At 40.4% G+C, this 22,707-nt stretch overlaps 1 protein-coding gene across 4 annotated transcripts in view; it reads left to right on the forward strand.

Annotated features, from left to right (window-relative positions):
* The window catches only part of FILIP1 (filamin A interacting protein 1), a 113,894-nt gene that overhangs the window by 38,052 nt on the left and 53,135 nt on the right, over positions 1-22,707 (forward strand). For all 4 annotated transcript variants that reach the window (XM_051614244.1, XM_051614241.1, XM_051614242.1 and 1 more), the window contains one exon: positions 6,754-7,032. In XM_051614244.1, the coding sequence (XP_051470204.1) occupies positions 6,760-7,032 (273 nt within the window). In that variant the 5' untranslated portion in view covers positions 6,754-6,759. The remainder of the gene's footprint in view (positions 1-6,753; positions 7,033-22,707) is intronic.

Below are 22,707 nucleotides of genomic sequence, written 5' to 3' on the forward strand. Positions count from 1 at the left end.
GCTATAAAATAAATCTTTGATAAAGCAAAAAGATTTTGCTGACTCATGTGCTTTACCTCAATGAGTGTGTCTTCTCTAACTTTGCTGCTTTTTTTCACTATTTGCAAGCAGCATGAAAAGAAAAGTTCTATCCAGGACAATACATTGAGGAATAATGAGATAGTGATGACTTGATAGAAGAAACTAATCTAAATCTAGTCCTGCATCTAAAACAGTCACTGAATTTTTGTCAGATACCCTTAACAGGGACAAATTCTCCTTCTTTCTCATAATGAAAAAGACTCCATTTTTTTTTCACTGATAAAACTCCAAGTATGTTATGGCAAAATGAGGGAGACATGGTGACCAGCCCCATTTGTTGCATCTGGCAAAGGATTACAGGGTGCGAGCAGCCCTCCTGATGCTGGTGGTGCAGGCCCTGCTATGGAGGCAGAGTCAACAGGATGGCATGAATGTTTCTTCTTCAGTGCATGAGGCTCAGAACATGTACTTGGGCATTGCTCCTCCTAACACCTCTATGACAAATGCTTTCCCAGACCAGGCGAAAGGATAAAGGCAGTAGTGGTGTTATGTAGCTAGACTAGCCACAGGTCCTCTCCTAGTCTGTATAAGAATTACAGCCCTGGGATTTGATTATTCAAGCTGTTTGCTGAGTAGAGAGTTGTCCTGATTCATAAAGTATCCATACCTCCATGCCAACACTCCAACAACAAGGAAAAGCAGCTAACAAATGCTCTCACAGAAGCCTACAGGTAACATACAATGCTGTCAGAAGGAGCAAAGACCTCTTCTTGTTTGCTCTTGCAGATAGGTCATGATGTATATGAGGGCAAGGACTGGGGAAGCATTAGAGAGCACAAAGGATTAGTGCTCTAGGCATGAATGTGTAGAAATTCAGGAAATTCCACAATTGCTAAGGGTAGATATTTGTTCTGTTCTTCATTGCGTTAGTCATTTTGGTTAGCATGTTCCTCTGACCTGCATGACTGAAACAAATGCTGGAGTCATCTGCAAAAGCAAAACCAAGGATGAGGTCTACATTTCCTTGGCACAGTGTTGTTTGGCTATCACAAATGCAGAGTCTGACACGTGTCTGCATCATGGGGCATCCAAGTCCAACTGGGCAGCATCATCCAGAACATGCCTCTGCACTATGCAGCAATCAGTTCCTACCTGGTCCTATGAGAACTTCTCAGTAGCAGGATTCCTTTTTATTTCTTCAAGACAGCCAAAAAATTAAAAATGAACATTTTCAGAGTCCAGGAAAACAGCCTGGAATAACTAATAGTAAAACTAATAATTTTCATCCACCTCTGAGGTGGTGTGAACACTTGCATCTCTACATGATTGTCCTGTGAAAGCCACACACCATTGAAGTCACGTAGCTGGAGTCTGGGCTATCCAGATCCCTTGGGGTTAAGCCCTCCATCCACATCTGGTATGGCACTTGCTGAGACTTCTAAGCCAGCAAGGTCAATTTGGTGGCCCTGTTTTTCCTCTCTTCCTGACATCTGAGAAGGTGTAATCTTTTTTTTTCTTTTTTTTTTTTTTCCTTTTTTTTTTTTTTTGTCAATTGTTTGGTGGTTGATACCTGCTACTGGCAGATACAGACCAATACCATTTAAAGAATATTCCAGGTGTCCTCCTCATGTATGGAGTGTTTCAGATCTGATGAAGTCTTTATATTATTCAGTCTACGTTTTTAGTACATTTTAACTTCTTTGTCACTCCTGGTGCTATACATTGATGGGTAATCACTGGGCAGAGATTTGTCTTGCTCAGTGCCTGAGTTCTCATCAATCTCCCGTGTACCAGGCCTTTCCACACAGCACTTTGCTCCGCCTGCACAGCAGAGCCTGTGAAAGATACAGCTCCCCATCATACAGTTCCCAAAGCCACAGCTAATAAACAATTCCAGTTCTGGCTCACTAATAACCCAATTGCTCTGACCCTACAATGCATTGTTAGCCTGTCAGAAGTCCAGCACTTTCATGTGATATCTTAATCAGCTAGATTTGCAACTGAAGTCCAGACTACAAATTTATAGCCAAAGGCAACATCCATATCATGGCTGTAAATCAGCTTTTTGTGTGCATGTGTGGTTTATAACATTATTGTCATTATTATTATTTTAAGGGAAAGCACTATGGAGCCAAAATCAGCATGTCCAATTAGCAGAGGGACTACACGTTAATTTCAAATAACCTTTTTGTGTTATCTGATTCTAATAGCACTAGTAATGAAGCTTAATCTAACCTGTCATTTCAAGAGCTACAGGGAGAATAAATTGCCATCCACAGGGGGAAAGGTTTGGAACAGCAAACAGCCTGTCCTCTCCTGACATCCGACTCAGCAAATTCCTCACAGATTTCCTCCTGATGTCAGTAAAACTAACATAAAGGTTATTTAATAAAATCTTGTGTGGATTGCTGCATTGTGAAAGCCAAAGGGCCCGTGCCCAGAACAACAATACAGACTGAAGTAAATATTCACAGCATTAACAAACGAGTGACACAGAGCTGAAGAGTTCCCATGCCAAGTACCAATGCTGTGAGCACATATTGAAATGAGTAGCCAATAAATGTTGAAATCAAGGTGACTGATCATATAAAGATTTCTTCTTTGACTGGAAACTGTTAGGAAAGGTTTCCAGTTTAATATGCAATATGATGAGGGGTGGAAAAAATAGTAGAGTTTAATATTAAATGCTAAAGTCATTATAAATCATACCAGCTATTTCTTCAGGCAATACAATCCCTTCAGCCAATCAGGAATGCTGCAAGATATAGACGTGATCAGGGCAGAAAGCAGGAGGACATTTGTTACCAGTGTTACATTGACATTGTCCCCAGGATCAATTTTGGAACCCTGGTGAAACAAAAGACAGGCAAATTTTGAGGATTTTGGTATTTGCATATGGAAATAATGTCATGCAACTGGTCAGAAAGTTTTCTTCTTTATCATGATGTCATCAGAAATACAGATGGGTGTCCAAAATTAGCATATTAAGCACTTCTTTCCAGCATACATTATTTCAGCCCACTTTAAATATGCATTCCTTGTGTTTCTGTCTTATAAACCTGTAGTCAACCACTCAGCCTTTACATGGCTTGTAGGAGGGGTTATCTCAGCTCCCACAGGGACAGATGGATCACAGTGGCTGTCTTGAGTTATGATGTGACAGAGTGACACATCACCTTTCGTGAAGTCTAACATATCCAGCTAAATGCATCTGGTTGATTATGCAATGTTTGAGGTGGATGAGGTATCTCAACTAGTCATGAGTTAAATTTAAAATTAATTGTGCACCTTCGGGTCTAACAGTTGAGTCATCTTGCTACACAGAAATCACTAATGCAGCATGTTACTAAGCAGAACATACTGTAATGTAATTATCTGTTTTCCACTGGAAAACATATGTAAGACAGACTTGCAGTATTTATTCTTAAAACATGTAGGATGTTCTACAGCCATGAAGCCATTTACTGTAGGCCATGAGAAACAGGTTTGGTTTAGAGATGGAAGTGGCTGGAGGCTGTGACCCACAGGGACTCAGAAGGAAACACTTAGAAAATAGAGACAGATTGAATCCCTCGTGATCTCTCCGGAAAGGAAGCATGGTTGGAAAGTTTTAAACCCATTAAAGTTAAACAAATTGAAAAGCCCTATCTAAGAGGAAACATAGTACAATGTTTGTTTTTCCATTACAAACCTGAGACCTAAAAGATTTCCTGAGGTTCTCAGGTATTGTTCATGCTTATAATGGAGATCTGTTTTTAGAAAGCATAATTCTTGTTTTTAATCCAAACTGTTTGATGAAAAACACACCGCAAAGGCATTCAGGAAGTTAAAGGCCATTGTATACCTGTGTCACATATTGTTTGGATAGGAGCAGGCCTACAATGTGAGGAATCTCATTGTGAAACTCTCTCACTCCAAAATATTGGTTATAATTCTCTCCCCATTTATGCTGCAGGACAAGTGCCACTGAATTAATGAAGTTAAGACATGAGTAACCAATGATAATAAAAAGACAATTTTCCTGCTGAGTGTGAAGCTACCAAAATGCAAGGCTAATGTGAGCAAGAGATTTATAACGCTGGCCTGAGTCAAGTAAGTTGCAAGCTGAGCAGGCCTGGTGTGCCATTAGCCAAGCTGATTAATCAATTAATTTTAGGTTTTGCCCCATCACTAGTGAATTGCTCTTCTGAGTTCCTTACCAGAAAAGTGTGTAATGTTAGTGATGTTGAGAAGCATCTGTTTGACTAAGCAACAAGCTGCAAACTAAATACAGAGAGGAGTTTAACTGAGTGGGAAAGACTTGGAAACAGTGGAATATTATTCACTAGATCTATTGATATAAACACCTGATAAGTTTCAGACACACAGACCCTTCTTCAGCTTTCTTCATTCTGTTTGTTCGAATAGTAGTTGATCTAAAGCAAGATATTTCTCTGTGGAGATCTTGCTTTCTAGTATTCTTAGGAGAGTCTTGTGTAAACTGGATTTCAGTGAAAAATGAAGGTACTGCAAAATATGACTGTATATGAAAGTAAATTGGAGTAAGGCAGCATAAACTCCTGATGGTTTTATTTGCCTGTTATACAAGTGGTTTAAAATAGGATGAAGAATATCTAAATTTTGGGAGACCAACTTGCTTTTTGCCTCTGAGTTTTGCCCTGAACCAAGCCTAAACTCACTCCTACCTTTGTATTGTAGATGGCATATACCTAAACTCACTCCTACCTTTGTATTGTAGATGACATATACCTTGATTACAAATAAAAATCAAGGTATTGTACACTACTAATAATTACAAAGATCTACTTCAACATAACACAGGAAGGTGACAGGACAGCAAGGTGACAAGATAGCAATATGGGTCCATATTTAAACATATTAATACCCTATGCACACCTGTTTAATAATGATAAGTAAGTAATTGTGCACTGCTGAACCCATCCTGCCTTGTGTGCCAGACAGGATGAAACCTTACAGAGTAAATGGAATTTTAAGGACTACAGGAAAACCGGGGAGGGGCTTTTCACCAGAAGGTAGTGATAGAGGTAACGGTTTAAAACTGAAAGAGGGGAGATTTAGGCTAGACATGAGGAAGAAATTCTTCACCATGAGGGTGGTGAGGAACTGGAATAGGTTGCCTAGGGAGGCTGTGGAAGCCTCCTCCCTGCAGGTGTTTTAGATCAGGTTGAATGAGGCTTGTGCAGCCTGGTCTAGTGTGAGGTGTCTCTGCTCATAGTAGGGAGGTTGGAACCTGATGATTTTTAAGGTTCCTTCCAACCTTAACCCTTCTATGATTCTATGATTGATTCTATGATTCTATGATTCATTCTATGATTCTATGACTAGCAACTTCCCTGGCCAGTTGGCAGGGTCAAGGGGGAAGAAGGGAGAGAGACATAGGAGAAGACAACAGACAGGCAGATTAAGTTAATTTTAATTGAGTGTGTTGTGGGGATGACAACTTGGAAAGGGCTGATGAGTAAGAAACAGAACAAATGTGAGAAGACTGAAAGATAAGGGTGAGTGGTTTAATTTGGTATTGCTGAACGGCATTTGGCAGAATCAGAAAGACTGATAAGACACAGAAAGGATGATTTTCACAGCTCTGTTTGGGGTAACACCAAGGCTAAATGACGTGTAAACTAAACAGCCACAGGGTCCCCATTGAGTCAAATAGCTCAATCCAGCCATGCTTGTTCTACTAAACCCTTTTCTCTTCCAGAACAGGGTGGCTGCATCTGGACATGGCTTGGGTTAATTCCTGAATTGTGCCCAGGAGTTCCTGGGTTGGGAGAGTGGTAGTTTTCCTGAACCAAAAGTTTGCCAAAGAGTGTGTTAAAAATTTAGCAATACAGTAGGTCAAGTGCCAGAGCTCAATGCTGTCACTGTTGAATTTCCTAGGGTAAACATAGTCTAAGAGTGCTTAAGACAGAGGTGAGCATTCAATCATCATGACCTGGCATTCTGGAGAAACCCTTAATTTTCTGGAAAGACTGCTTTGATCTTGCCCGTTTACCTCTTTGAGGTTTCATGCCCTCTGTGCTCTTTTTTCAAACTTCTATTCAGCTTTCCTTTGTGGCACTCACTATCTAATAATCTCATGTGGTGTTTAGCTTAAGGTGTTTACCACTCAATTTAGTCTTCATTCCCCATTTTTCTTGGTTACCTGGAATAAAAACATTGCTTCTCTCAGTGAAACTATAGTGACCTTTGTCATGCATTGTCACTCCACTCTCACAGAGTATTTATATTCAAGATTTCTAAATTTTTCTAAATTTCTAAAATTTAATTACATTCTTGTCTCTCAAGTAAAGCTTGTGTTGAAATAAGATCTACTTAACCTGTTTTGTTTTGTAGTGATGAATTGTGAATGGTCAAATGAATGATCAAAATGTTGACTGAAGGAAAGATGACAGTAAAAGAAGTTCTTTATCATTTTCTGTGTCACTTTTAAGTTCCATACATTTAATCTCATATCAATATCTTAGTACTCTGACAAAAGATGATTTCCCTTACTTTAGGACTCTGTTAAATTTATAATAATGCCCCGGATTTGCTGTCTGCCACACACAGAGTTGTTGAAATGGTTGAACTTTCCACTGCTGCCTCTTGAGCATGACAATATTTTTCAGTTTTTAGAAGATTGTTGTTCTTCCAAAAAGGCAGTATTTACTGTGGCTTTTTGTAAGTAATTTTGTTTATAAATGCGTCTTTCTGTTTGTTTCTTTCTAGGTAGGGATGAGATCCAGAAACCAAGGTGGAGAAAGCTCGTCTAATGGGCACTTCTCCAGTTCCAAGCCTGTCATCAGCCATGCAGAGAATGAAAAACTTCAGGAGGATGCCAAGAAAAAGAACAAACCTCATCGGAAGGAAGATGAGGTCATGGTTTCAGCAACTGTCAAGCGGCACTCAAAATCACCTGGACCTGCTGAACGAAAGAACAAGAAGTCCATAGAGTTTTCTAAAGAGGACTTGATAAAACTCCTCAGTATAATGGAAGGAGAACTGCAGGTAAATTAAACACCTTTCAAACTGTTATTTGCTATGTATCTCTTTACTTTTAGATTGTTCAAAAAGCACAGGGATAAACTGACAAGGACATGCAGATTTAAGGCAAAGGACCAAAAGGAGAGAGCAGTAGTAGCTGGTGTTTAACAGGGTAGTCACAGGATAGCCCTGATTTCTTGACCATGTCTATCTGCAGCTACCAAAGCAGAAGAAATTATAAACACCTCTCAGAACTGATGAAGAAAGGGGGATCTGCAGGATCTGAACACGTAAAAAGAGGCAGAAAACAACAACAGGGGAATCAGTTTGAGGGGAAAAAGGCAAGCAAATATAATGAATGTAGTTACAATTGTTAGTGCAAATATTCAAGAAGCAAATCTGCAAGTGAGTAGTACTGAAAAAGGACTTAAGATGAGCCCTGGACCTTCTAATGTTGCTCAGGGCTCAGGCAAAGTTCTGACTGTCCCTCCTGCCCTCCAGCACTCTGCACATTCCCTGTCTTGCAAGGATCGAGGAGTTTTATTTCTTGGAGCAGTGCTTGCTTGAAAGGTTTCTTTGTTGTACTGGTTTGCATGTTTATTCAGACCAAAAGTAAGTCTGTGATGGCAGACTTCAAGGACTATGTGATTAGCTCACTGCACGAATGTCCATCCAGTTTTGAGAATTCTTTTTAATGCTCATCAATAATTGAACTCACAGGAGCATCAGCCTTTGGGGAAATTCAAATAAAGAGCTGAAACGTTTCAAAAAGTCAATATGAAGACTCCTGACTTTTCAAAACGTATCCACTTTTGTGGTAGGACTGCTTGCAAAATTTAGAGATTATTTTGTTTGCACTTTAGGGATATTTTTCACTGAACCTATGGACAAGCAGAGAAAACCTGTCCAACCTCTGTGAAAACATTTTGTCTCAGTCCCTTTGTTCTAATTAACCATCATTATTTAGCATTTCATATAAGGCTTTACTTTTTCCCTGAAACTCACATTCGTAACATTCTTACTTTAATTTTGGACTTCTTATCATCTTATCTGCTTACAAGAAACAACTATTTTGTTAATTGCTTTGGTATATGAGTCACCTGAATTATACCATTACCACAGCTCTAAGATTTAATCTCACTAAGTATCATTAAGTATCATCAAGTATCATCTTCCTGTACATAATTTACCTTCCATTTTTCAGAAAGCACTTCAACTTTCAGAAAAAATTCAAGCTAAGTAATTTTGTTACAAAGACAGAGTATGGTCATTTTGCAGTGAAAAACTGTGGAAAAAGCCAAGAAAACCTGTTGAGTGCAATTTTGTGAAGGAAGAAAAATATCATTACAGAACATTATCAGTTTTTACACTGCTTCATTTTACTTTATACAAAAACTTGCCTATGTCATTTCCTAAAAGATGAAGCCAGCAGGCAGCTTCAGTGGCAAATAGAACCAAACCTCATTAGAAAGTTATTATGCTTACATTGTTCAGAAAGATGTACCTTGAAGTCACTTTAGTGGTCTGGAAAGGGGAGGGGAAGAAAGTCACTTATGTTTCCTGAAGGGCAATAAATGTGGACTTTATTCTTTGAGTAATTCTCCTGTTCAATACACAGAAATGTGGCTCTTCACCATAGTCTTTTATTTTGTGTGGGAATTACACAACCTTCAAAGGACTGCCCATGGTCTCATTAACCCTATGGGTATGGTGGGTATAGCTGTCATCTGCACTGTAATATGGGCTGAAAATCCTCACCAAGATTGTACTTCCATCATCCTGAACAATTCTTTAGGGATATTAAGACATAAAGACACCCCCGAGCTTCCCAACATGGGAGGATTGTGAGGCCAGTCATGCTGGTAGCTGTAGAGTCTGTTCTTCTGCTCCCTACTGTCAGACAGGGAAGAGAATCACTATTCTTTTTCATCCATACGAGTTTTTAATTTCATTTTTAAAAGTTCTGTTTGAGTCAGTTATTTACCTGGTACCTGTGTTGAAATGTTACTAAAGTAGGCAAGCTACAGCACTTCGGCTTGAGATGAGAGCCTGGCTTTGATGCTACAAAGGAAGATGAGCCAAGGAAGACTCCAGCCAAAGTAAATACTCTGGTATTACCTCCTGGCTGTCACAGTGACCTAATGCACTGAGTCATTTTGTGGCTTTTCATTTTCAGATCTGTTGGGACATCTCTGGTGTCTGGCTGGCATTTTGTTGGACTGACAAATCAGACTGTGGGTTCATTTTGAAGCCATTTCAATACTGACAAAGCTAACATTATATAGGTATATGTAAGAAGATTTTGTTTGGATAGTAACAGCAGGCTGTACCTGTAGGAAGATCAAATACTTTTTGAAGAAATGAGATAAAATACTATGACTGTTTGTTTACTCAGCAGCCATGAGCAGAATCTTCTGCCTGCACTACAGAACACAGAACGGGGTGACACTGCCTTGCAAACCCCAAACAGAGAGCTCAGCCATGGGAAGCAATCTGGTCATGACAAACATGGGGTTAGCAGGCTAAACTGGTAATGTATACATATGCTGCAAGTGCTCAGTTCACCGTTCACAGAATCAAACAATATAGCAAACATATCCCCATGCCATGTTGCTGTCAGTATCAGTTTTAGGATCACAGAATCATAGAATAATTTTTGTTGGAAAAGAGCTTTAAGATCATCAAGTCCAACTATTAAGCTAACTCTGCCGAGTTTGGTGCTAAATCATGTCCTTAAGCACCACATCTACTCATCTTCTAAGCATATCCAGGAGTGGTGATTCAACCACTCCCCTGGGCAGCCCGTTCCAGTGTTTGATAACCTTTCCAGAGAGGTTTCTTCTAATATCCAACCTAAATCTCCCCTGGAGCAACTTTCTTCTCATCCTATCACCCGATACTAGGGAGAAGAGACTGACCCCCACCTCGCTACACCCTCCATTCAGGTAGTTGTAGAGAGCAGTAAGGTCTCCCCTCAGCCCCCTGTTCTCCAGACTGAACAATGACAGTTCCCTCAGACACTCCTCATAAGACTTGTTCTCCAGACCCTTCACCAGCTTTTCAGTCCTTACTTTGGGACTTGACTTCCCAGCTCTTTGTTTTGAAGGTGAACGTGCCTCCTTAGCAGTGATGTTTATGTCTTATTTAGGGTTTCAGTATTTGTGCTTTTTTTTTTTTTTTTTTTTTTTTTTTTTTTAATTATAATGATTTCAGGTCTCTTGCCTGTGCTTTAGCTCCTAGGGCCAAGTTGGACTTGGCTGTGTCTGTTGTCAGATTTCCTGGCTGAGCCCTGAGCATTTACTGGATATAGAGAAGGAAAGATTTTCATTAGTGGCTGAGGTCACCTTAGCCTAGACCTTATTTTGTAAGAAAACAAAAGGGGAAAAAAAGTATACAGAAGCTGTCGTGATGAAAATGTGTCCCCATATAAGTGAAAGGGGAGCTCTTAAGTAGAACCTCCCTGAAGGAGAGTGGGAAACAAATGAACTGGTGACAGGAATTGATTTTAAAGGCCTTATAGCTCAGTGGAGTGTCTTTTCTTGTGAGATCTCACTGCCCATGTAAAAAACCCTGTAATTACATGATCTCTAAACATATACTGATTCCATGATACTGAATATATAGGGGCAAAAACTACATGAGGGATTTCTTCCTATACCTGGAAAAAAAATGTCTAATTTTTAAATACTGTAAAACTGATTTGAAAAGAAAACTTTGAACACCAGTAGAATAAATTAGACCATGAAAGCACAGAATATGTCATTCAACCAACATGAGTATCATTAATTACAGAGGCATATTAATTACACAGGCAGTGTGTATCTGTACAGTGATGATATACTCCTGTCTGTGGTTCACAGCTTTTTGCCCAACAGCCTCTATTTTTGTCCTGCTAGGAATATATTCCCTGTACACTTCATAAGCAGCAGCTGGTATTTCCAGCAATACCAACACTGATTTTCAACATTTCCTGATTAGGGGCCTAAAAGGAAATGAGGAGCAGTATTCATACATGTTTACTATTCACTCTCCTATTGCATGTTTGGAAAAAAAACCCGCCATAATAATAAACATTAATTTACAAAGACAGCATCCCACTACAAATCATTGGGTTTTTCAAGAAAAATAATTTCTTAGCCAGGTTCTGTGCCTATTGCCAGATGACAATTCAAGCTTGGGAGACAGTATCCTTTATTTGTCACCAATTCAAATAACAGCAACTTTTTCACTTTAGGCCTTTATTATAGCCCATGTTTTACTGTATGTCTACAGTGCAGAAATGGCATTAATTCCCTGCAGCTCAGCCACCCACTCCTGTCAGGTCTCTCACATGCTTTAGGACCAAGGAGAGGCTTCCCTGAGAGCCTGGCACTGCTGGGGGGCAGAGCTTTGCTCCCCAGAGCCAGGCAGTGGTGTGGGATGTAAATGAAATTTGTGCAAAGGTACCAGCTGTACATTTCTTCTGCTACTGGCCTGAGGTTGTGGATGGGCAATATGTGAAAATAACAGTTCTCAACAAGTCCAGTTTGATTTGGCCTCTCTGGTGAGGTTGCTAGTGAAAACATCATCCCAGGATTAAGACTGCCAGCCTGGGGTTAGTAGGTTAATTGTGTTTGTGCCACTGATTACCAAACTGCAGACTGCACTGGTGGCTTCATCAACTGCAGGAGGGGTTGTTGTAGGGCAGGTACAGGTGGCCAGTTGCTGTTGTTTGAAATAGGGTAATCACAGGCGAAAAGAGCTCTCTCATCCAGCAAAGCCAGGGGGAATTCACCTTCATTCAGTTGGCCTGCAAGTCCTTCTTGACCTGCATGTATCAGGGAAGGGTTAGCAGAGGGGGGGTCGGGACTGTGCCTTTCTGTTATCTCTGGTAAGGTCCTTATAAAACACTTAGATACCAATGGCTTGGTACAAGGGAAACTCTGTCTCTTAACTCAAATTACAGGTACCCACATGGGTATAAGTGATATACTACCTATTCTAAAATTTTTAAAGGTATTTTGGTATTTTACCATTGTCTTTCTATCAGAAAACTAAACTTTGCTAATGCAAAGTGGGTAGGATAATTGCAGAGCTACATATTTTATTAATATATTCTATTCTTTAATCATTATGTTCTGTTCTCTTTCCCAAGATCTAGCTTTCCTTCATCTTTTCTTCCCTTCAGCTTTTTTCATCTTTCCTTTGCTTCTCCTTTATTTCTCTAGTTTTGACCTTTTTCCCTTTTCTACCTTTTTGCCACTTCTGTATTTTCGTACTGTAGATGCATTCACTGACCCATTTTCCTGACCATCCTGAAAGTAAAACTCTAGAAGATCTGTTGTAAATCAAGTCCCAGCAGCTAATTCTTCAGACAAGCACTTCAGTTAGCCTTTGTAATGAATTTATCAAGCTGGGTTTTAAGACTAGGGGGGTTGTTTACTCTTACTGGAAAATAGCTCCAGAACTGAAAAACTAACATTTAGCAAATTTATTTATTTTAATTTCTAGTGCAATTGTAATTATGCCTACTGAAACCTTCATGAGATTGTGTTATATGCCAGCCATACCAGGCTGCTAGTCTCCCTGCTGTTTCATGCCTGTCGTGTTTGCAGTCAGCAGTCTCACACCCTCTGAGCCTTTGATTTGCTCTGCTAGCCCTGCCACCTCCCTTTATTTTCCTCTAGCAGCACAGGTTTTCCACATCTCCATCAGCTCATGATCAGTGCCGGTTACACCCTGGGTTCGTCTTAGTATCTGTAGCTGGAACTGACATGGTGCAGTAGGACAGAGCTCACTGGTGCCTTGTACATTTGGTTTAATATTTCTCTTTGTTGGTATGGTTTTACTTGGCTTTCCCTTCACTTGTCAGTCTGATTGATATAAGCAAGAGAGTTTGTATTTCTAGTTGTGCTGTTTTTCTCTCATTTTCCTCTTGCTGCAATGTATAAGCTTTCATGTAATGCCTTGAACTGCTTTTGTTTTGAACTTGACTTTCCTGAGATGTTGAAGAAACAGTGTCATAGTCACCTAGGTATTGCTTAGTTAAAAACACTACTATATTTTTTCTTCAGTGACTTTCTTGATATTCTTGCATTAATATTATTAAATTTTGAGTTGCCTGAAAGCTCAAGTGAGGAATATGGGATAGACAGGTTGGTGGAAACCAAATGTGTTCCTTTTTGGTAGTGTTAAAGTCAGAAGAGAAAGTTGGGACAAGATACTTTGGCACCAGAGGAAAGAGTGAAGAGAAGGAGTTTTCAAATGGTCATTAGCAATACCTCACAGTTTGAGAAGGTGAAGAGGAGCCAGAGTGGAAAGAACAGGTAAAGCCAGAGAGAAGTGCATGTAGAGTAGCTTTGCATAAGTGTTTATAACTGTGAAGGCTTGTTAATTGGATTGAAATAGTTTAGGATTTTCTGAGCTATCATATAGATGAAATTCAAACTCCCCAAGAGAAAAAAAAAAGGCATGTACAGAGCTACAGGGTAAAAGGGAAGAAAGGGTTAACGTGAGGAGGGAGGGGTGACTTAAGGAGAATGGAATGAGAGGAAGAAGGCTGGGCAATAAAAGAAAAAGAGTGTAAGGAAAGGGGGAATACAACGATGATAATCGAGCCCAGATAGACACCAGGAAAGGGAACACAGACAAGGCAAGACACTGTAGCAAAATAAGAGCCTAAAAAATCCCTAAAAATGTCTCACATAAGAATATCAGTACAACAAGATAAAAAATTGCCCCCTTGTTTGTCATTTTGTGTTTTCCCAGTGAAGCAGCTTTTGTAGGACAACTTAAAAAAAAAAAAAAAAAAAAAAAAAAAGTTAGGGAACACTTTAGACCACAAATACTCTCTTCTACTTTAATTGATTAATTTATAACCGGAGATGAATTTTGTCTATAATAGTATATTTTTTTTTTCTGTATCTTGCACTGTGCAAAGTGCAGGAGTTAACAAGGAAAGTAAGTAAGGCTTGTCTGCTAAGTCCCAGAAATAATGAATTTTAAAATAAAACCCTGCTGTTTTATGAGAGGGGGGAAAAAAAATATTCACTGAAATACAGTTAAATTGTGTTATTCAGGCAATTTCCTGGCCCTTCTGAAATTAAGGGCACAGGTACTATCAACTATGGTGAGTATAGCTATCTCTTTGGTAATAAAATTGCTTTAGAATTATATGCTTTTCAGAGTAATTATCCTCAATAAAATGTCACTGTCACTGGACAGCTGTAGGCTGAAAACTTTTCACAAAGAAATTTTAACTTCCTTCTCTGTTAATGCTAGAGCTCTACTTAACAGAGCTACATCTATCATGTTATTTAGGCTTAGAGAGTCTGAAGAGAGGAATAATTGGCAGGTGTCTCTGATCCTTTTGATATCTCATCTAGAGTGGAGAGAAGACTATGAACAGCTTGTTTTTTTTCAAAAATTCTTGGTCTTCTGTCCGAAACAGAATAGTAAGGATTACCCCTCATCAACTTCCAAGTTTTGGTTTTGTTCCCATAGGGAACAGTGTCTTTAACTGGTCCTCCTTTGCAATCTTTTTCAAATAATTTTAATCAACTGATGTAATTTGACTCTTTTGAAAAATTTATTTACTTAAGAGAAATTATTTAGTCAGTGCAACAATAATAAGAAAACTTGTGTCTTTTCTCATTTTGTAGAGAGGAGGTTCACTCTGTGGGACAGGACGTGGCTAGAAGTTTTGCAATAAATGCTAGATGCATGGACTCTCTGGCTTTAGAATATCTGGGATTCTTGGGAGAGCTTGCAATGAGCATATGTCTTATGTGTCATAATGCTGTCCAGTACTCTGAGTCACCAGTTGTTAATTTAACATTGCAATTGTATCTGAGTCTGTTTTTATTAACTTTGCTGCTCCAGTCGTGTATTTATTAAATTTGTGTCTCCTGTTCTCCAGCTGAGGATCAGATAAGCTCTTGAGAACAAAATGGATTATTTTCCATCCAAAATGAGCTTTAATAAAAACAAATGCAAGTCTTTATATAATAATTGTGAGAACATGGCTATCTGAGAAAGTGTTGTTTCTACGGCTAAAGGCTCCACCTATTGGTTGACTAAAATGAGAGAAATGTAACATTTTCACATAGAAAACTGCTGGCCCTACTGAGCATCCTGTGTCTTGCCACATCTTCATAAAATTGCTGGCTTCAGTGTAGAATTTTGGATGATGGCCAAAATAAAATGAGCTTAGTGAATTATTTCTGAGTGCTGTGCATGTGCAGCACCCAAAATGATGCACAGTTGAGACACTGTGAAGGGAAGTCCTTTTCTAAGACAGGAGTGGTTTGGATTTTGCAAGTGAAGTCCTTCTTATCACAGGATGTCAGGGGTTGGAAGGGACCTCTAAAGATCATCTAGTCCAACCCCCCTGCCAGAGCAGGATCACCTAGAGCACATCACACAGGAACATGTCCAGGTGGGTTTTGAATGTCTCCAGAGAAGGAGACTCCACAACCTCCCTGGGCAGCCTGTTCCAGTGCCCTGCCACCCTCACAGGAAAGAAGTTCTTCCTGATATTCACATGGAACCTCCTCTGCTCCAGTTTGCACCCATTGTGCCTTGTCCTATCATTGGACATCACTGAAAAAAGCCTGGCTCCATCCTTCTGACACTCTCCCTTAACATATTTGTAAACATTGATCCTCATCAATGACCCCTCAGTCTCCTCTTTGCCAAGCTAGAGAGACCCACCTCCCTCAGCCTTTTCTCATCCTGGAAATTAGTATTTTTCTCACAAAAAAATTAGTATTAATGCTTCCATGCTAGCAAAATGAGTGGAACTGATTAACCCCAGCACAGCTGCATGGTAATTTCCAGCATTTTTCACCTTCAAGTTTAAATAAGCAGAAGTATTGATGCTGTCTGCTTCATAATGAAAGCCTGTTTCCCCAGTATGGGCTCAGGCAGCCTCAGCAATTCAGGGAAAATGGCATTTTGAAGGCCTTAAGAGTTGTTCCTGAGAGTGCAATAGGAAGATGGAGAGAGGAAAGGATGTCCAAGTGGGGCTTGGGAAGGATGAGGGGCAAGACAGACACTGGGGAAATTAAGAGGGATTTTGGAGACAGCAGGAGGCTGTGAGGGCATTGTGGGCATGGCCAGGAGCTCTTGCTCTGTGCCTTTAGTTGCCTGCGCTCTCTAAATTACCTCGCTCTAAGAATTCATGCCACTTTCCTGGTTTCCTCTGACAACTCCTCTGTTCAAAGAGTTGGCTTCGCTGGTGAGCACTTGCTGTGATGTCGCCCTACTGTTCTTGTCCATTCATCAGTCACCAGTGACTTGAATGCGTATCCGTGTAGCACAGAGCACTCTAAAAACAGCTTGTTGAAGCCAACTAAATGTTTGGACAAGGGAAAGTTGTGTATACAGTTTATTACACATGTATACGCACTTAGGACTGTTGGTATCCCACTCTGAGTTATGCTCGTGTCTCTGCAGAGGAGGCAGGATCTCCTCTGAGCACTGCAGCCCTGCTGGCAGCAGCTTGTCTCTCGCACCATCCTGCTCCATGCTTGGTCATCCCTGCCAGGGAGCGGCTAGATCACTGTGGAAAAAAATACCTGGGCAGGTTTGTTCCTCTTGGAGAGGGGGGATTTACGCCAGCAGCTTCAAGTGCTGCCCTAATTTTAGGTACTTAATTTCAGATGCTTCAGTTCCTTGTGCAGTCAGTGAGGCACTTTCAAAGACCAATTTAGATAACCTGAGTTACATGTCTAATGAAGATACTTTTCAGTTTGAAATGGATTTCAACAAATTGGCTGATGGTATAGAAGTACAAAAACATGGAGGAAATAAAGAATATAATCAGTGAGGGAAAATGAATAGAACAACTATATTGATGTCGGAGTGCTATATTTTTTGAGTATTTGTAGCATTAGTACCTAGATCTTATATTTCCTTATGAATTAAATCTCACAGCATTCCTGGGAAGTATTATTTCCTTTATTGAGTGGAATTCTGAGCATGTTGTGGTTAGTTCTATGTGTGAAGCACAAGAAAGAGGTCCATGAACAGACAGACCATGGATCTCTTGAGCCTTGCTTCAGACTGGTTAACATAAGATTAAGGGGCAAATTATAATACAAGAAATAAGAATATAAACACTTCTCTGTTATTACCCTTTCACTAGTCATGTATTTTCTTGTTAAAGAGGTGCTAAATGATCACAATTTAAGTTGTGGTTACAAAAGGAACACAGCAACCTACTCCAGCAATATAAAAACACCTCAGTATGTGGGAAATGTGCTGCAATTTTAATGACTTCCTGTACTGCTATAGCAGCTCGAAAACTGTGAATACAGTAATTCATGTGCTGTTGTTAGTAATTCTTCCTGCTCAGGTGTCCAAAAAGGTGTTTCAGCAGATGTTCCTTCCCCTCCCTTCTGGTGAGTTGGATCACTCTGTGGTGTCTGCTTGCTGTCAGTCTTCAGTTCATCTGCAACATGTAATTATATGGTTAATGCTGGCTGAGACTGGATACAGCAAACCCAGAGCAGTGGGTTCAGCCATTGTGATGCATTGCTGAAGCTTATCCCAACACACAGGATTGTGTGTATAACTGACAGTGACCCCTCACTTTGGTCTCTCTGTGCTGACTGGATCATGACACTGTTGTTATTCTATATGCTGCAGTAATGGCCTCACAGTGTGATAACATTGAGCAAAGCAACTCTTTCAGTGTGAAAAGACAAGACAGGATATTCCAGACCCTAACACTTCTGAAAACATCCAGCACTGTGGAGTTAATACTTCTCAGGGCCTTGCCATGGGAATTTTCTGGCGGTGGCCCAGACTACAGATAATTAATTATGTCAGTGAAAGACTCTGGTGGCCTGTTTTCTTCAGAAAAAAGTGACATCATCCATGGAGCTCTCTGGTAATAAAGCAGAACAAAGCTGTGTGGGCAGGAAATAACAGACAGATGTCTTCTAGTACTCATTTCATCTGTTTCAAAGCTTGTTGTAAGAAGTAAGACATTGCTCAATGCTGCTTCTCCTCAGCTCTGCAATCTATAACATAGACTTTTTTAAACACAAGAGACCAAATTAATCTCTGATGTAATTCTTCTGGAGTCACTTCAGAGGGTTTGTGCAGTGGATGAACTGGTCTATCATGTGCCGCTCCTCCAGTATTGATTCTAGAAGGACTTTCTGTGTTATCACTGTAAGATAAGACACAACAAAATGAAATACATTGTGTAGCTTCAAAAGCTTCATACTTCTGCAGCATGTGGAGAAGACAGGACAATCCTGTTTCATATCACCAGAGTCATGAGGGTTTGCTTGCATTTCTGGATATATTTCACTAAACTTTTGTACAAAAACACTGATGGTCACGTTTCATCACTCAAGTAATCTCTTTACCTCCAAAGTAAATCATGTACACAGATCCGAGTCCAGAACTGTTAAAAGAAATCTGTGCAAGTTAACTCCATAGTTTTAAGTATCAGGAAACTAAACAAAGATGAAAAGCAAGAAAAAAAACAACAACCCAACTTTACTGTATGTAGAGTGCTTCTTTCAAGAAAAGTTATGTATACATGTTATTAGCCAGCGTTGTGCATGGTTAGAATCACTAAGTGAGCGATATAAACAAGGCTGCTTCAGATATCTGGTATAGGAGAGAAAAATATTTCTGGGGCTTTTAGGAAAAGGAGCTTTGTATGATGTGATATGCAGTACAGCATCTAACTTCCCAGCTTCCAAGCATGTTTGATACACTAAGGATGTCTGTCCTGGAAGACAGATTGCTACTCACTCCTTGTAGCAGTATGTAGGGATAGTTTGAGGAAGAGACATTCCTGTTGGCAGGGGTTGTTTTTATTACTTTCTCTATTCATGTTGATAGAGTCATGACACAAAATGAAGTGTACTTTCTTTTTAATTATTTTAATTTCCTCCTAAGGTGAGACAAGAAAGGGAGTTACTGAATTTAAACAGGGATTAGCAGATTAGTGTTTTAAAAATTTTGCTGATACAGGTTTTTGAGTGCACCTGCCTGAAGATGCTTTCCTTGTTAAAGTAAACTGAGGGAACAGGAGGTGTTCACTCTCAGGTTTCTAATGGTAATTTTCAGAGTTAATGTGGCAGTGACACAGCTTGAACTTGTCCTGGATAGCACAGAAAGCAATGTGAGAAACATCCGCTTGATTTCCCTCAGAAGGCTGCTTTGAATGTGATGTTTGTTAGCTCTAGGTGAAGCATTTGTAAAGTCTCCTGGAATTTAGGAAATTACCACTGGTAAAACCACAATATTACATGGAGAAGCTGTGACCTTATCTAGTTTCTGATGCCATACAGAGCAGCTGTTGCACTATAAATAACCTGAACTGTGTGAAATGCCAATAACAGCAACACAAGTAGAAGTAAAAGTTCCTGTCTGTGGTTTGATATGTGGTCTTGCAATTAATCATTGGCAAGAAAAATATGACTCCATAAACTTTAAACCTCTATTACTTGGTGTTTTCACTTGTGCAGGTGTAACAAAGTGTCACGATAACTAGAAAAGAAAGTGTCGAAAGCTGGAAATATGTGTCTTTCATATATTGCATAAATATGTTCCTTGTAAATACTACTCTTGGTCCCAAATTTTCAAAACTTCTTTCAATTAAGTGAGAGGATTGTCATCGTGATGTTGAAGTATTCAGATTGCTCTAAAGTAGTTAGATGTATTTTAGATGCCTCCAAACATAGAGCTATGATTGAAATAATTACTGGTAACTGATTTAGGGAGTGGTACACTGTGAATTTGCAGGAAAGCTACTTAAGAACAAAATTCAGAAAAGTTTAGGAGATATAGTGGCAAAGGATCCTGAGTTGGATTTTACTCTCAGCTGACAGTGATTACTTTGACTCCATTCAGCCCATCTTGAATACAACTGAATTATTTTTTTTCCAATTTACTAGATGCCTCACATGAAATGAGTTTGATCAGCTCAGTCCCATTTCCCAGGTGATAAATGGGCTGCGGCAAAAATTCCCCGTTTAGTGGGTGCTGAGTTTTGTTAGCAGTCTCATGGGAGAGGCCAAAGACTGTGGGAATGGGGAAAGAGGACTGTAGTAAATTGGCAGGGCAGGGCACGAGGAGGAAGCACGTCCGAAAGCAGGGCTTGTGTAACAGTCTTTCCATTGACCAAGAATTTGGTTGCTAGGCTGCTGGTCCCCTTTTACAAGCAGCAGAGTCATGCTATTGTTTCTTAAATGGTTTCAATTTTATGCAGGGACCTCTTTACATCCTTTCCATATCATTTAAATATTTTACTAGGCACGTAGTAAAGCAAAGTTTGGAACTCAGACCCCTGCTCTGCTCAAACCAGTGAGCAAAAGAAAGCCCTTCTCTTTTATTCTACCATAAAATGAGTATTTCAGGGTAGCCCTCAAAGAGTGGTCTCACGTCAGCCTTCCATCTGGGTGGCTACCATGTGCTCCTGAAGGCAGTGGAGCATTTTCTTGAGGAATTCTTACTTCCTGTAGAAATGCAAACCCCACATCTTAATAAGTGCACTAGTCACTAGGTAGTAGAAACGAAGGAAAGGAGAGTGATCAAAGCTGTGCAGGACAGCAGTGCTCCATGGCACTTTAGCCCCTTCATGGATGTACTCAAGATCTGAGGTCATCAGCCTTTAGATTTGGACACTTCCAGTAAGCATAAAATGAGGCTTAAATACAGTTCAACTTTGTATTTCCTCTATTAGCAGGGACAGCTGAAGGAGGTAACTGCGTACTGTATCCAGCTGTGACCCCACAATTAAAAAAAGACACAGACAGGCTGGAGAAAGTCCAAAGGAAGACCATGAAGGTGATCAAAGGGCTGGAGAACCAGCTCTATGAGGAAAGACTGAAGGAATCAGGTCTTTTATTCCTGGAGAAGGGAAGGTTTGGGGGGAACTCATTATAGTTTTCCAGTACCTAAAGGTTGACTACAAAGAATATGGAGGGTCTTTCTTCACAAAGAGCCACACAGAAAAGACCAGGGGCAACAGATACAATTTCCACCAGGAAAGGTTTCATCTCAATATAAGAAAGAACTTTTTTACAGTAGGAACAATTAATCACAGGAATAACCTCCTTATGGATATAGTAGAGTCCCCATCACTGGAAGTGTTTAAGGACAGGGTGCTAGATGATCTCCTTTTCCCACAAAACGTTGGACCAGATGATCTTCTGAGGTCCCTTCCAACCTGGATGGTTCTGTAGTAGGCCTGTGACTGGTGGAGTCCCTCAGGGGTCAGTTCTGGGACCGGTGTTGTTCAGCATCTTCATCAACGACCTGGATGAGGGTACAGAATGTACCCTCAGCAAGTTTGCTGATGACACCAAGCTGGGAGGAGTGGCTGACACACCAGAAGGCTGTGCTGCCATTCAGAGAGACCTAGACAGGCTGGAGACTTGGGTGGGGAAAAACCTGATGAAGTTCAACAAGGGCAAGTGTAGAGTTTTGCATTTGGGGAAGAAAAACACCATGTACCAGTACAGGTTGGGGGCTGACCTGCTGGAGAGCAGTGTAGGTGAAAGGGACCTGGGGGTCCTGGTAGACAGGAGGATGACCATGAGCCAGCAATGTGCCCTTGTGGCTAAGAAGGCCAATGGCATCCTGGGGTGCATTAGAAAGGGTGTGGTTAGTCGGTCAAGAGAGGTTCTCCTCCCCCTCTATTCTGCATTGGTGAGGCCGCATCTGGAGTATTGTGTCCAGTTCTGGGCCTCTCGGTTCAGGAAGGACTGGGAACTGCTGGAAAGAGTCCAGCGCAGAGCCACAAAGATGATTAAGGGAGTGGAACATCTCCCTTATGAGGAAAGGCTGAGGGAGCTGGGTCTCTTTAGTTTGGAGAAAAGGAGGCTGAGGGGTGACCTCATCAATGTTTACAAATATGTAAAGGGTGAGTGTCAAGAAGATGGAGTTAAGCTTTTTTCAGTGATGACCAGTGATAGGACAAGGAGTAATGGATACAAATTGGAGCATAGGAGATTTAAGGTGAATATCAGAAAAAAAAATTTTACTGTGAGAGTGACAGAGCACTGGAACAGGCTGCCCAGAGAGGTTGTGGAGTCTCCTTCTCTGGAGACATTCAAAACCCGCCTGGACGCCTTCCTGTGTGATGTACTCTAGGTGACCCTGCTCTGGCAGGGGGGTTGGACTAGATGATCTTTCGAGGTCCCTTCCGACCCCTAGGATTCTATGATTCAATGATTCTATGATTCTGTGAGTTTGATGGACACGGAGTCTCTAATCAGGTTTTACTTCTGGGGAAAATGACTGTGGAGAAACACCTTTCAACATATCTGGCCGTCTGTGTTTCCCACTGTGAGAGTATTTTTAAAAGCTAGAAGTTTACTTTCAATTTGACGTATCTTCTTTGTGTTTGTCTCTTAGCTTATGATTTACATGAAACAGTGTTGTGCTTTGAGACAAGGGAGGCACCCACAGCAGATGTCCACAGTAGAAACAGCTTGCCAGTATGGTTCATTCTTCTTAGCAAGGAGCTCCCATTTTGAGCCTCTTTGTACTTCTTTCTAGGCACCAGTATTGGGGTAGTCGGAGTGCTCCTCCACAAGATTGTTCTGACTTGTTATCTGAAAATGGTGTGTATCCTGTAGTGTAATATAGTAATAGTTTTCCACTGTACATTGAAAGACAACATCTCCACTTGAGGTCTTTTCTAGTTGTTTCAATGGAAAAGCAGTCATCTGGTGGATACATCTGGTA

The sequence above is a fragment of the Apus apus genome, chromosome 3 (genome assembly GCF_020740795.1).
Source record: "Apus apus isolate bApuApu2 chromosome 3, bApuApu2.pri.cur, whole genome shotgun sequence".
In the NCBI taxonomy this organism is placed as follows: Eukaryota; Metazoa; Chordata; class Aves; order Apodiformes; family Apodidae; genus Apus; species Apus apus.